This window comes from Homalodisca vitripennis, chromosome 3 (genome assembly GCF_021130785.1).
Source record: "Homalodisca vitripennis isolate AUS2020 chromosome 3, UT_GWSS_2.1, whole genome shotgun sequence".
Lineage (NCBI taxonomy): Eukaryota > Metazoa > Arthropoda > Insecta > Hemiptera > Cicadellidae > Homalodisca > Homalodisca vitripennis.
The window spans coordinates 97,303,943-97,320,233 of record NC_060209.1 but is presented as its reverse complement, the minus strand read 5'-3'; the positions used below and the strand labels follow the sequence as shown (position 1 = coordinate 97,320,233).

Genomic DNA, 16,291 nt, shown 5'->3' with positions numbered 1-16,291 from the left:
CGCGGTGGCAAATACGTGTACTATGACACTACTCATTATTGGATTGCTAAAAGCTTCTATGCTATCACAAACACGACTTGACTGATTTTATTTTACGTTACGTTTGTAATTTTTCATCATAAACGTATTTTACAACTACTGCAAACATTTTGTAACTTTATGACTACTGGAAATAATTAATTCTCCCAACATTGTATCCCCATGTTTTTGTAAGTAGCGCATATTACTCCATCAGTTTCCCGTGGGCGGCGCTGTCATGGGATATCTACAATGTCCGAAGGTCTCTCAAACAAAAGATAGAATGTTGTGTATGGGCAATTAAACCTTTTCAGATTTCATCTGACAAAGTAATATTGAATGATTTCAACAGATGTTTTTCAATTGTTACTGCATCAACAAAATTTAATTCTGACCATTTCCTCAAAAGTTGCCAAATTAGATTTTCAGTCGCTCCCACACAAACATACCGTACAATATTAATTTTTTAAGATGAAATCAATCCAGAGTGCAACTCTTTTATTCAAACGAATTCGTCTCCATTCCTTCTCGACGTCTTTGTTCGCGAGACAGGTAAACAAAAACGTGTATTCGTTCTACATTAGTGATTAGGTTATGAACATTTCTTTACATTCTCAAAACCGTTAAATTATTTTGTTTTTGTTAATTATATGATATTCTATTAAGGCGATTATAAATGAAAAGTGTAAAGTAGTAATAGAAAAGTCCCTAAAACTTTCAACTAGATAAAACTTTCAAAATCAGCAAATGAATTATACCTAACTAATGTATGTGTAGGTTATAGATGACACTGTATTGTTACGACATTCCAAATAATAGAAACCTATTTATTAGTTCAGACTTTATGTTTGATCGTTGGAAGCTACAGTTTGATTTTATAATACAATACAATCTATTGAGCGGTTGTAAAACTACTTCTTTTATTGTCAATAAGTCACTAGCTATTTTACTAACTAATTTTATTGTCGTTGGATGTTAAGGTTGAATGAGTATTTTATTTGCAGTCTACCATGGTAGCGTAGAAGGCAATAATAATTCAAAATTATACAGACCTAATGTACCCAACGTACTTAATTTAAGTTAAGGCATGACACACTTCATTAATAACCTATTGATATAATGTTCGCTAGTAAATACTAAATAATAGTACGTATAAATAAGTTGGTGTCCTAAGGCGATGTTAGGTGCCTAAATCTACTTTTATCCTTGGTGCCATGCGCGTTTTAAGTACTCATTTGAAGAATTTAAAAGTATTATTGTAACAAATAAACTTGCAATAAAATTGGTTACCTTTATTTCTAATGGCCAGAAAAACTAGAATAAATAAATAACTGTAGAAGTAGAATTGATTGATAAATGTCAGAAAATCACATTTATTGAATATATTTTGTCGGTCAGAAATATACAGCAGATTTTTTTACTCCACAGCATCTTTTCTGTGTAGAAGAGACTATGTCGTTAAACTATTTTTATCGCTTAAAATAACTAGACGCCTCTCGGATTTGGATGCAAGGAATCGCTGTTTATCGATCAATATATTTTATATATCCATATTTATTTCGTATATCTACTCGTTATCTAATTCCACCTGTATTAATTTTTCAATGTTGACTTATACAGCTCGGAGCGTGATCGATAAGTGGTACTCCTTTAGTCAATAGTTTCTGTGCGTCGAATACATTGTACGTGAATCTGTGTTAATAAGTGAAGGTATTCACGGGAGGAATAATAAAATCCCATTAAAATATATAATTTTACAACTATAAAAATACGGGTAAAACTAAGTATTAAAGTATTCAATAAATATTAATGAAAAATTGTAGATTTCGCGTTCACAAGTTTGAAAACTATAATAAAACAAGTGTTCTTCATTAGCAATCGTAAGTTTGATTGCTGACCTCCACCTAAGCTAACATACCTAGAAACCGAGGAAACCTTCTGAAACACGTAATCGGTTTAGCACATTGCCTTCCGTGTCGGAAACATACATACACTAACGTAATCGTAAATTACTACTGTAAATTTAATTATTCTGTCGGAGGACCTTTACTTTTTAATGTAAAACGGTAATAGGAACATCAAATAAATAATTACAAATTAAAATATCTTAATTGTTAATGTGTTTAATCACACTGATATGATTAATGCATCTGGTATGTGTTGAATTTAGAAAGGTTGCCTAGGCCTTCTAGTGCCACAACTACGGTATTTCCTGGAGAATACCGCCAATCATAAACATGTGTCATTGACACTCTAGAAAGTGAACATCTATATAATACTTTAGATTGTTAATTGGGTATTAGAGAATGTCTGTTGTTCTCTTCTGAAAAATTGAATTGTTTACTTTAGAATTATTGTTGACTACAAGATTCTAAATTTGATGGTACTTAAAATAGTTTTTAGTTTCTGCAACAATGGCAATGTCAAAGCCTGAACTTAACAGCTGAAGATAGGAACATTCGATGAATTGAATAGTCCTTCCGAGGAATGGGGAATGGCAACGTTAACCAACCCTTCTACTGAAGAAGGTGGGAAGAAGAAAGAGAACTTGACATAACGACTATCTAATATCGCCGGATAATTTTTCGGGAAAAGTTCCCTAGTTTGGCGGTATTTGTCAGTATCTCCGCAAATAGAGAAAGAGAAAAGGTAATGGCGAATCCGGGGCTGTCCAGCCGTCCTGCAGTGTGAGTCCTCTGAGGATTTAGTTGCTATCTTAATGAAGTAAAGAGGATAGCGGTCATCAGAGATAAATTGGATATTCCTACTCTGGAGTGTACTGGATACGCTGACACATTATCTTATTCCCATCTACAGTATAACGAACTCTCCAAAAGAAAACACTTGCGGATCTTGTTTACTGCCACAAACTACTTATAATGACACCTATAAAAATATCCCAATAGGGTTCTACATAGGTTTAGAAACTCCCAGCTAAATAAATAAATTACTTGGAGAAAATAAAACTTTAGGCTAAAATATTGTAATTAACTATCCTTGTGTTTATAAAGCTCAAAGTTTGGAATAACTATTTCACAAATAACTTATTCATCAAAAAAGTGTATACAGAATTTTTACAATCTGCGTTTTAGCATAATATCAAGGTATTGTAGAACATGTTCGGAAAATTTGGAAAAATAAAGTAGTAGTATAATGTTGTTTATCAAATGTATTAATTGCAACCAATATTAAATAAAATTCCATTCACTTAACGGCGACAGTAAAAGTGCTATAAAAATTTCAGAATAGTTGGCAAAATCTTTTAAAGTTTGTACAACCAATGTAAACTACCTGATACCTATCAAAAGACAACATGCTTGCTGCTCACAGAAAGCATACCTTTAAAGTGGCCGCGCTCGCGTATGCCTTAACAGATTCCGTTGAAACTAGTACCGTTGGAATTGCAATAAAATTCTCCAAATAGTTGGTACCTAGTAAATATTTTATAAATATACAGTTTCTTTTGCTTTTTGACTTTAAACATTTTCAACAGACGCAATTTTTTAATATTAAATAAAATAAACCAATTATTTTTGTGTTATTTTCCTCTTACGTATTCGAACCTATGTGCCAAATTTGGTTTCTTTATATTTATTAGTTTTAGAGATAATAATTTGTTAATCAAAATAACAAAATGCAGGCTAGCTGCTAGACAAAGTGGTATTTGGAAAAAAGTTATTCTTCATTTTCGGCTTAGAATCACACACATAATTTTAAAATACATAGACAGCCCAAACTTTTTGTTACGTGCTGTATTTTGTTAGCCCACAGCTAAGGTTGCAGTCTTAGATACTAAACTATCATAATACAACCGATATTAATAAGGTTTTATATTTTGTGGTAAAGTATAATTTACATTATTTTACAAGAATGGTGTTGGGTGTTGTTCCTATCTTATCCTACCTACTTGTACCTCTGGGGCAACCCGAACTGATGGCGACAAAAGAAAAGCTTCCCTTTAGATATTGCATATCATGGAATATAGTACAACACTAGAGGGTCCGATCACAAATTCTTGAGAGAGCAATTGAATATTAGAATGTATTCAAACGTGTAGAATAGTTTGTGTGGTTTGATGTAAGCTTTCAAAAAAGACCCCAGTACATTAATAATGTAAAATAGATGGACCAACATTATACTTAAAATCGTCAAAATAAATTTAAAAACTATATTGAATTAAATTATAACTGTTTATAACCAACACAAATGGTAAATTTTACAGAAAGGACTGGTCATTGGCGCTTATGAAACTCCGTCAGGGGAGGAGTGCACAGAACTCAGTCCAGTGGGTCAGAAGTTAGACGACAAGTTGGGAGGAAAACTCAGAAATGCTCTGAATGGGTAAGCAGATAGGTTTTGAGTGGATAAAATTTCATATAAACGTCACTGAATTTAATTATCTTAAAAATTTTGAAGTGGATGTCTTGACGTCAACTTGAGAAGCGAGATAGGCGAAAGTGGTTGTACTCGTACAGTTTATTATACTTGACCTAACCTATAAATTATGCTTCTTAGTAGCACATAGAAACAAATCCTATTCATCGATTGGCTCTGTTATTAGCAAAACAGTATACAGTTGGTTCGGTACTATGGAAAGGTGGGAGCTATAAATTTATAATAAAGCAGTTAATTTTCATTCACTGGCTGACGCAAGAGATAAGATAATAAGATGAGCTGGTATAATTAACTTTGGTACACCGGTGAATCATAGGATTTAATGCAAAAAAATTCCAAAATCTATTTTTGCATCATGGGCTATTAAACAAAAATGAAACAAACATTTTTTTAATTGAGGGTAATGGTGGTTGCATTATGAGTACGTTGTGAGTATGAGATGTTGGAAGGCCGTGGAGTTATGCGAAAGACTGAGCTTTCCGATTAGCCAATTTGTAAGTGTCCCCTAGTCCCTAGTTCCTAATATCCACATTCTCGACTCCCGTAATCGCAGAGCGCACCACGGATGAATCGTTTCAAGTATTTAGTTGTGTGAAGGGGATCCTGCTGCAGCCTCTTGTCTGGTTTCGCCGACGATAAATATAAGTTCATTCTAATATTTATATTCCAGAAATTTGCACCAAATAAATATAATATTGAGTAGGGTTGTGATTTAAGTTACGTTACGGATGTAAATCTTGTAGTTAGTTAAATTTGTCGGTGTCGTTCATAATTTGTTTACTGTCCTTAGTCTACTGATTATTTTAACATTGGCGGGTTTCTCAGTAAAATAATCCCATTAGCTTATATTAAGATCTGGCCTTGGCGTTCAGAGTACTTGTATTTGATCAAGGTCCACTTTCTACTCATATAAAATACGGTGCAATTCTAGATTAGTGTTACAGATTATAAGTTTGGCTGCCAATAACACACCGATTTTGAATCAATTTTTGGGATGAAAGTTTGTGAGGAGTACGAGAAAACACTTTCGAGTTGCTGTACTTGAAAGAAAATTAAACACTCAAGGGAATTGCATATGAAAATTGGCGTGGGTGTTTCTTACTGACTATGAATGAAATATTTATTTTTATTGACATTTATATTTCATGAACGCACAATGTACAAAATATATCTCTGATATATAGTTTTCAGCACGATAAGTGAGTGTGTAAAGTTTCACACATTCACGGTAGATGCAAAGGCCACTGGAAGGAGACCTATTCATGAAAACGTATATGTACCATTATATGATTTTGAAATCGAATATTATTTCTGATTTGAACATAGTAAGTGTTGAAAAACTTACGATGTTATATGCTTTGTAAGAACTACAAAGTAAAATATATTGTTTACACTGTTACAGGTTACCCGCTGGTATCGGTAAACTGGGGCGTGTAGTGACTCTGGTGAACGTGAGCGATGAATTCCCCCAGATAGCGGTAGCAGGTCTGGGATCTAAAGATGCTGACTTCAGCCCTATAGAATATCTGGACGTGGGCAAAGAGAATGTGAGGATCGCGACAGGGGCGGGTGCTAGGGAGCTGCAGAAGATGGGTGTGCAGGAGATTGCTGTGGAAGGATTCAACAAAGCTGAGTCGGCAGCCGAAGGCGCCACATTGGGCGTGTGGTACTACACAGACAAGCAGGTCGAGACCAAGGTCGAACTTTATGAAGGAGGAGAACCGTGAGTAGCAATCATCCTTTCATATATTTAAATGTTCTCGTATATTCTGTTCATGTAGAGTTGTATACAAGACAAATTACTATAAAATGTTCAAGCATCAGGGCAACCCCTATCAAATGAAAGAACATAGAAAAAAGAAATCTAATTCCTACAAAAACTGCTGTCTTGTTCTATACAAAGTGACAACCATTTAAAATTATACATTTAATATTTAGGTATAAATAACAAAAACCGTTTTCCAACTCATGACTCTTGAAATAGGAATAAAATACTTATGTAATTATATAAATTATTACATACCACTAAATGTTACTACAAAAGATTAGTAAATTTAACCCTTCCGATGATGAATGCTGCTTACTTTTTAACACATATTACAAAATTAAAGAAGTTTACATACCTTTCATTTTTTTAACGTAAAAAAGTTGCAACATAAAAATCATCAGAGCAAACTTTGCTATACCTGAGAGAAATATATTGAAGTTTTGCCTTATTTTTAAAGGTTTATCAGTTAGGAGTGCCTCAAAACTACAATTTCAATTTGTTCACGAATACCATAACAGTTTCTTAACAGTGTTAGATGTGATTTATGCTTTTTTAAATTAATGAGACACAACATCTTCCAATGCCATTTAAAAAGGTATATTAAAACATACTCTAAAGTTTTTATTTTTGTATTTAAAAAAGTAAGGAAACAGTGTTGTACTATTGATTTTTGCTCAGTATACCGCAATAAAAGTTTGGAACTGGTCTAGCTCCAAATGCCTGATACTTTTATATTTGCATTAAATTGATTTCGATCCAAAATGTCTTGTAATAACAACTTTTTAACCCTTCACCAAATAGATTATTTGATTCTATATTACAATTAAAATAACATGCTATAACCCTTTAAAAATTATGTCAACATTTATTTTATACATAAACTAACTTTTGGTACCTCTTTTAATTTTTGCAGTGAGGAGTGGGAGAGGGGAGTAACAAAAGCAGATGCACAAAACATAGTTCGATGTCTTTGTGAGACACCACCAAACTACCTCACACCACGAATCTTTACAATTGTGAGTAGTGTTTCGTTTTTGAAACTAGAAGTCTATTTTTTTAGTCTAAATGTAAATTTCAAATCTTAAATTATATATAGCATGAAGATATGTGGGATTAATGTTATTCATTGTCATATAGTTTCAATATAGAGTTTCATTTAAAAATCTTTAAAAAAAATATAATTATCTAGAGTTTTAATCAATGTTTAACAAATAACGACATCGATTACAGAGAGCTCGAGACTTGCTCTGCCCATACGGAGTCCAGGTGTTTGCTCGGGACACAAGATGGATGAAGATTCATCACTTCAACACCCTGATGAGCCTGGGAGCCAGCTCGGTGGAGCCACCTATGTTCCTAGAGCTGAACTATTGTAGTGATCCTGAGCCTACCACCAAGCCTTTCATGTTTATCGGTGTGTACTTCTGGCTGTCTGTCTCATTGTATAATAATTAAATATAAAATAATCCTACGAATCACAACACCCTGATGAGCCTGGGAGCTAGCTCGGTGGAGCCACCTATTTTCCTAGGGCTGAACTATTGTAGTGATCCTGAGCCTACCACCCAGCCTTTCATATGTATCGGTGTGTACTTCTGGCTGTCTATGTCTCATTTTATAATGGCGCCACTCAATGTCTCAGTGGAGCCACTTATATCATAGAGCTGAAACACTGATGTGACCTGGAACAAGGTACCTAAACCTTTCTTGTTTATCAGGGTGTACCATTTTTTATTAGCGGTGCATTTAAAATTAAATTATTGTTATGACCATAAAAATGTGTAAGAGGTTTTATGATTTTATACTGGACTGTTTTGTTTTACAGGTCAAGGGACAACATTCAACAGTGGTGGCTTGTGTGTTCGTGAATGTGAAAAAATGATCCGAGCCGATATGGCTTCAGCAGCAATTCTTCTGGGCGTATTCAAAGCAGTTGCAGCTATGAGATTACCAATTAATTTAAGAGGTAAATTAGTTGTCATTCATGGTAACTTTGGTTTTATTCTTGGTTTATTTCTGTTTGTATTACAAGAAATTAGCAAGAACAAAAGGAACTGTGACTAGTCAAACTACATGTTCTAGACATTTTGACCTACAAGTTAGAGATATTTTAAGGAGATAAATTAATGTTTAGTTTGAAGTATAAATAGCTGAAAAGGTAAAAAAATGTAAAAAGCAATATTTAACTTCAATTTTGAAAACAGCTGACAACCTGACCAGAACTTTGGAGTCCAATAACGACCTTCCAGTTAGTAAACAGTTTAGTGCTTGATTAGCGGGAACAGAATTGACCAGTCCTCGAGGTTAATTAACAGGCTGGACTATTTATTATTTAAGATGGTTTGATAATAAGTCAAACAATCCGGCAATTTGGTGTTGGGCGTGGCTATAAAGTATATAAGGAAGTCTGTGCTGACTTTGACTGGACACATTGCTTCTATCTGTCTTTCTCGCAATATTTAAATTCTATAGCCAGACTTAGTTTATAAATAGAGATGAATAATTATTTTAAAGACTTAATAAAAAGACTAAACAATTTCATTATATTTTGCAGTATGTTATCAATTCATTGCTACTCCATTTGGCATCTAATACATTTAGAGTAGTTTTCTTACTATCTAAAATAAAATAAAAACAGTATTTTAACATATTTTTGAAAAATTAATTGTAATTTTGTTACTTTTTAAAATATTTTAAAAGAAATAATTCTTGTTCAAAGAAACAATGGTACTATGCTTGTAGGAAGTGAATTATAACAAATTACTTGCTAAACGCCAATACACCTATTTTTTAATACGTAATTCTTCATCCTAAGTATTACATTCCTCTGTGCCTTTCGTTTTGACTTTTAAAATTAAATTAAAGACTGCCTCAAGATAAATCTAGAGTAGATCCCTTGAAGTTAAGCCACTGTAGATAAAATCCTAGGCATCTCTAAAAAATTATAGTTATGGATCATAAGGTGTCAGTTTTCTCTTGAAATATACAAGTATATGAAACATATGTTTCTTCATCAAAAATATTTAGGATTAACAGCTTGAAAGTTATTTCCAGAAAGTAAATGTGCTAAAATCTAAATGCCTGTTTTTGTAATAATGAGTAATCATGCTTACAGCATTCATTCCGCTGTACGAGAACATGTTGAGCGGAACAGCCATGAAGTCTGGAGACGTGTTGAGGATCAAGAACACAGTGCTGCGCACAGAACACACCCAGAACCATTCACAGATAGTGATGGCTGAGGCCATGACTTATGCTGTCAAGATTTACCCACCTGAGCTAGTCTTTGCCCTTGGAACACTCTCAAGTGAGTTTACTTAGAAACTGAGCAATAAATCACTTTAAAATGTAATATTTCATTAACAAACACAAAAGTATCTCTAATTTTCCTTTGAGAGAATTTGTTAAGAACTATTAAATTTGAGATAGAAGTTTTGTGTATTTTCAGGTAACATCCAGAACACTATCGGAGCTACCTCTGCAGTTTGGAGCAGAAATGATTACATCTGGGACCATGTCAACTACGCTGGCGCCGTCACTGGTGATAGGATGTGGCGCTATCCCCTGTTCCTTGACTTCGCTAACAAAATTAGAGGTATGGAATCAATCTATACATTTTAAGTGTCTGTAAATTATATTAGACAGTCTTATTATCACCAAGGATTTCCTATTCACACTTCGTCAAAATATTGTTAATTCAGTTACAATATTGAGATGTTTTGGCTTGGATGTGGAGAGCTGCCTTCAGTCAGTAGATAGTAAAACAAAACTAACAGAGCTAGTAACACATGTTCTTTCATAAAGGCGAGTGGAAGGGTGGAGATTTTTAAGAAATTTTCCTTCCAGAGTTGGAATTTTGCAAGTACTTCTGTTTTGTTAAATTCTATGAATGTTTATTTTTTTTAACTGTATTCACTATAACTGATTTTTCTATATTCTGATGTTATGTGTGCCTAACATGTTCTTGAACTTCTGTAAATTTTTGTTTCTTTGATGTAAACTGAGCCACAACTAAATGGAATTTCACACACTTCATGTTTATGCAGTATAATTATGTACTTTGTTAGTTTGAAACATTTGTAAAATAATTTGAGATAGTTTGAGTGCCTTTTGATATTATGTCTAATATCTTAACAAGTTTATCAGTTATTTCTTGGATGTAAGAAAGATATAGAAGCAATATTTTGTTGATTGGTCATTCTGATTTGTTCTGATACACCTCATGCCAACTGCATGAATTAAGATTTTACCATTCTGATCAAACCTTTTAGATAAAACTGTCTAATTAAATAAGTTGTGTAAAATTAAGCTTTTCTGCACTGAGAATTTAAATCACATATTCTGTAAAATATGATTATTGAAAACCTAGTCTTTACTTTCAAATTTAGCAATACTAGAGTTTTTAACAATTAAATTTTTTGAATTAGGTTTTAAAAATTACCAGCATAAATATAAGATAGGTATAAATAAAATAAAATCATTTGTTGCCATTAACCATTAACCATCAATATGAAATAAGAATAGTCAAGTACAATGTTTAGTAACAATAATACAATACAATATGCATTGTGTCAATAATTTATAAAAAAATATAAGTGAAGTTAGTCTACCTTAGATTACATAATAGGTTATTTATTTTAAAGAGTTATTTTTACATAACTATTTGAAAACTCTTGAATAGTATAAAATGGATAGTTCTGAAACCAGATAATTAATTTAATTTTAAAACTATTGAGGGGAACAAACTGAGCAGAATAATGCAACTTGAAAAATGATACACAATTCATTTTATGTGAGGAACCAGTTTTTACTAATCTGTACTGAGGAATATTGTTTACGTTTGTTTCGTGTTAAGTGGGAGTAAATGTCTTGTCTGGTGGAAAACAGATAAGCCAAATTTACAAAAGCTACAGAGTACGATGGTGTTCAAAATATGTTTGTAATGCAAGCTGTACAATTTAAACTAATTTTAATATGGAACAATCAAGTACAGTAAGAGTTCAGATATTTTATAACGTAAAAATTAATGAGTCATGGCTCCAGATTACTGACACACATTTTAAGACATACTTGACAGGGTGGTTCTTAAAGTAGTTTGTCTGTCCATCTCTGTGATAACACTTGATAGAAAAGTCCAAGAGACTTATACTCGTAACTTGGTACATAGGTTCCTCTTGGTCCATGGAAATTTATTAATTTTGTGATTAAAAATGAAAATTAAAGATAAAGTAATATTCTAATATTTTACATTCGTCTTATGGGTGATATGACAAAGGGAAAATTACATAATAAACAAATTTGTAAGCATACTGAGTGCAATCAAAAGAGATTTTATCATGTTATATAATATATAAATGTGATGAAGTTAGTGGTTTAAATGGTTTGTGAGACTTTCGTTATGTTCTGTTGGATCTGTTTTTGATGTTTCGTTTCAGTTTTCAGACATATATAAAAAATTAACTTACATAGATAAAAAAAAATATTTTTTATGAAAACGTATTACTATGAATTGCAGAAAGAACTGACGTTGACGTAAGCAACTTGGGAATTGGAAGACGAGGGGAACCGAATTTGATTGCTGCTTTCTTAAATGTAAGTAACTATTATTTACTACAATTCACCAAGAGTACACTTAAAGCTCTGAATAGTAAAGAATTTCTTGGAGTTGCTTAATCTTTGATTTGAATAAAGTTTTTGATTATGTTCCTTATGATAGTATCCTTACAAAATTAAGTTTATATTGTATATCTAAACATTCCAAAAAAATCATAGAATCATATTTGGTAAACCACAGTTTTGTTATTCATAAAATTGCACACTGACATATCAAAGAGGAAAAAATGACACATACAACACAGGGCAAGAAATGGAACATGATATACAACACAAGACTGGCCTGAAGTATAATTCTTGATGTGGAAACTGCATAAATACAATTTAATTCTATATTTCAATCTGTGAAAAGAACAGCATGCTCTTTTTCAATATCAAAAAGAACAAAAGAAATCCCACCAAAAGTACGTATATAGCATAACAAAGGTTCTAAAATATCCTACTTAGAGGCACTAAACAAACAACTCAAACTTGGACATCTTGTTATAAAAATAATTAAAAGGAAAAAACCTTTACATAGCGTACTTATGGTGGGAAGGATTGATTTAATGTGAATGTTGAGTTACCTCCAGTTCACCTTCAATAGACAATAGATTCCACTTAGGATATCTTGATAGAAAATAACCAATTATTTGATGGGTAGGTTATGATTCCTCCAAAAGGGATCATCCCTTGTTTTTTATCCAGGTTAACTAATCTGAGATCGGCAATAACCAATTTGTAAAATGTTGGAAACTTTCTGTGTCCAGACATACACAAGTCCTTCCTTCCATGTTCATATTTGAAATCTCAATTTTCCCTTGAGCCTAGGTACAAAATTACCAATAATTTTTGCTTTGAATGCCTGTACATTCTTAAGAAGTGATCAACAAGATAGTTTTATATTTTCTAAGTCTTCAAGGAAGTTCTCTAAAATGGCTGTAAATGTAAGAGATTAAACAAATTTAATTTTTTTTTAAACTAAACAAAGACTGATTGAATTACATTAATTGACCTCTCCTTCTTCTAAGGTAGGTGATGGCAAACTTCCTGTATGTCAGACTGGTCCTTCCTTAGTTCTAGTCACCCCAGAAGAGGCATGAAAGCTTATTTAACGTTTATGTACATGGGCCTAGCTACCATTTTCAAGAAAATCAATTCTAATATTATTTTTTAGCTACAAATAATGATTTTGAATTTTAAATATTGCATAAAAATTTTTGATGTTTCAGTATTTTGCCGATCCAGAGATTGATTTCACTTATATCGACGTTACTGGTGCAAGTGACGTTGCCAACGGCTACGTTCACTACCTAGCAGCTAACCTAATGACAGGAGCACCAACCCGCGGCATCATACAACTGCTGTGTCATCTCAACTACTGCAAGGAGCAAGTCCGTGCAGCTGCCAAGAAAGAAGAAAGGAGCGAGGCTGAAAACTAAATTTAACTTTATTCACTATCGTCAATTCTAAATTTTTTGTATACTGTCCCCTGCAAAAAAGTATTGTTTATAAATTGTCTGTGCCCATTATATCAATACAGTTTCCTACATAATTTCTATCTGTCAATTTCTTGTTGATGTAATAAAGTAGGAAATTTTCTTTATCTTGTTTTTGTACCACAATTATTGTCAGATTCTTTGATATGTCTGGTGAAAACTTTGTATTTGTATATTTAAATTCATTGGAATGAAATTATATATTTACAGTAAATCCTAAACAATAATGAGAAATATAGTATCAGAAGGGAATGGCTGGCAAAAATACCCAAAGCCAAAAACAACTTTTTAGAAAACTGTGCATGAAATATTGCTGTCGTTATACAAAATGTATGACGTAAAAATGGATGAATCTGATGTGGAGTCTGCACCAGCAATGAAAACCACTTCTGCATAAATTTTTTTTAACGTGGGGGTAGAGGTACAGAAGATTAAACTTGCTTCGGCTGTAGAATTGATGTCACCATCAACCATTGATGAAGTTCACAATATCGTAATGGGCTATTGCAGTAGAATAAATATGCTTGAGATAGCTGATGTATTTTAAGTAACTAAAATAGTGTTGTTGGAACTAGAACCAGTTGAGAAATCCATAATAGGGGAAGCAATACAAATTAAATATTTATGAATTTTTATCTAAATTTTGAAGGATTAACCAGAATCTTTATTTTCCCGACACTATGGTAAACAAATTAAGAGTAGACCGGAACATGGGGTAGACACAAGTTATTAGAATGATAGAAGAAGCTTAAAATTTGATACCCCAAGGGAACATTCAAAGTATTAAAGGAATAACAGGATTATAGAAAAATATTGGAGAAAATGCAAATCAAACTCATACACACGACAGAGATTAAAATTAATGATAATTTGTAAAGACTAAAACTTACTATGTAAATGAAAAGGTTCCATGAAGGTACTTATAAATTGTAGTTTCTTGTCAAATTTTGGCAATACTCATACCTCTGTATAGTATACTTAACATTAAAAGACATTTAAACAAGATTTTGAGATGGAGTTTGTGCCTCATGTTAAGTATATAAATGGCTGAATGGGAACAATGAAATATTAATCTGTGAAAGATGAAGTTCTTAAAGCAGTTATTAGAAAACAAACCAAATCAAACTTAATTATGGCCTGTAACAAAAATAACAATTTAATGGCTGATACATACACAAGCATTTTCCGAATACTACTAAGGAGTCTCCAGAACAAAGTATTCAATACTGAAAAGTATTGAGTCAGTGAAAACAACAATTCAATACTCTTAACATTATTATAATTTTTACTATAGTTTCTGTAAACACAGAAAGTTTGTAAACACAGTGAATTATATCCTTGTTGTGGATTTAAATTTGTAATTTGGCTGTACAAACCTTTTCACAATACAATGATTAAATACTTTTATTTACCTCTTAATGCCCATTCAAGGAATTACACAAACATTATGGATGTTTGACTTACCTATTAAGTAATGGAGTAAATTCAATCAAAGAAATAAACATTTATTGTAAAACATATTTTTATTAAAATACATTTACTTTACATAACAGTTATGTACAATAACATACAAAATCTTATAATACCTTATGTATACAATTAAATCCCTTAACTAACATAATAAAGTTTTATTGTCACTAAACATTTTTTTTAAATTCTTAGAGATAATATACACTATTAGTTACTAAAGGATCCTTTAGTACATAAAAGAAATATTTCGTAATTAAAGAACTATTTTACATTATTAAAACATAACAATGTATAAAAATAGATTAACTTTAAAACATAATATACACATTTAAGAACTGTGAGTGCATAAGTCTACGAAGTGTTAGTAATGAGTTCGAACCACTGCCTGAGAGCATCACTCAGCACCGACGGAAGACTGCTGATGTCTCGAAGGATGAGGTAGAACGGGAACGGGAAACTGTCCATGTAAGGGACAATCCCTAGCAGCTTGCCTCCACTAAATTTTGGCAGTCTTATATCCAGAATAGAGTCCTGTAACATATTATTATTATTTGTAATAAAACACAAGAAATATACTACAAGAACATATGACCAAGTTGTTCGTGTAAACAGAAATTCATGAAATTCTGTTAAAAACTGCAAAAAAATTAGGGTAATTTGCAAATTACAAAAAACAAAAGGGGGTGAAGAATAAATTTTGAAAAATTTGAAATATCTTAAAAAATTACAGTGGTGGCACAGTTCAAGATCTGAACCCACCCTTGCAATCCAATCTGCCAACTTTTGACAAATGTTAATAATTTAAATTCCATTGCTTTGCTGTAAAAGCTGTTACTGAAACCTCTGCTACAGATTGAGAATCATATTAAATCAAATCAAACTAGAATTATTTATTCGTATAACTTCATACAGAAATACAACGTTGTAATGGTGACACAAAGATATGTAGGTTATACAAAATTTGGTTGACATTTCTTCCAGTTAGTGAATTCTTCGACTGAATAGGACCATTCATTTTATCAGCCAATCTTGAAGTTTTCTTCTTTAAATGTTTCTCTTAGGAGGTGTTCAAGTAATCAGAAAGGCAGTAAGAGAAAGATTTATACAATTATAAAACAAACGTTAAATATTAGTTGCAATGGGTTACGTAATGTTGACTGTAACACATTTACAATTATGTACATTTGAAAGCAAAGGCTGAGGGCCGATCACAGTGAGTTGGTACTGGCATGTGCCACACTTTTATGCTACGAGGGGGGTACCCAAAAGTAACCGGAATTGTATTGCTGGCAGCCGGCAGCGTGTAGTACACATTCCTGCCGCTAGGCGTGTGTCGCGCAACCCATTGCGAGCTCAGTGACCCCAGTTTCATTGTCCTAAAGCATTCTGTTCGTTCGTAGTGACTGTTTTCACTAACCCTGTTTTGTTCTTGTTTCGTTTTTTGTCATGGCAAGTTTAAGTGAACAACGTGCAGCTGTGAAATTTTGTTTTTTACTTGGTAAAAATGCTGCAGAAACTATTTTAATGTTGAATACAGCTTACAAAGATG

General features: G+C 32.5%; 2 protein-coding genes across 2 annotated transcripts in view; one reads left to right on the top strand and one right to left on the bottom strand.

Moving 5' to 3' along the window:
- Positions 1-383: 383 nt before the first annotated feature.
- On the top strand, positions 384-13,379 carry LOC124357216 (cytosol aminopeptidase-like). The gene is made up of 10 exons (XM_046808763.1): positions 384-570; positions 4,241-4,359; positions 5,816-6,136; positions 7,095-7,197; positions 7,412-7,595; positions 8,007-8,147; positions 9,297-9,488; positions 9,630-9,776; positions 11,697-11,773; positions 13,006-13,379. Exons 1-10 carry the CDS (start codon positions 490-492, stop codon positions 13,213-13,215), a joined length of 1,575 nt encoding a protein of 524 aa, XP_046664719.1. The 5' UTR covers positions 384-489; the 3' UTR covers positions 13,216-13,379.
- Positions 13,380-14,778: 1,399 nt separating this feature from the next.
- The window catches only part of LOC124358294 (midasin-like), a 77,722-nt gene continuing 76,209 nt past the window's right edge, over positions 14,779-16,291 (bottom strand). Inside the window, exon 44 of the mRNA XM_046810592.1 lies at positions 14,779-15,273. Coding sequence (XP_046666548.1) covers positions 15,094-15,273 — 180 coding nt within the window. The 3' untranslated portion in view covers positions 14,779-15,093. The remainder of the gene's footprint in view (positions 15,274-16,291) is intronic.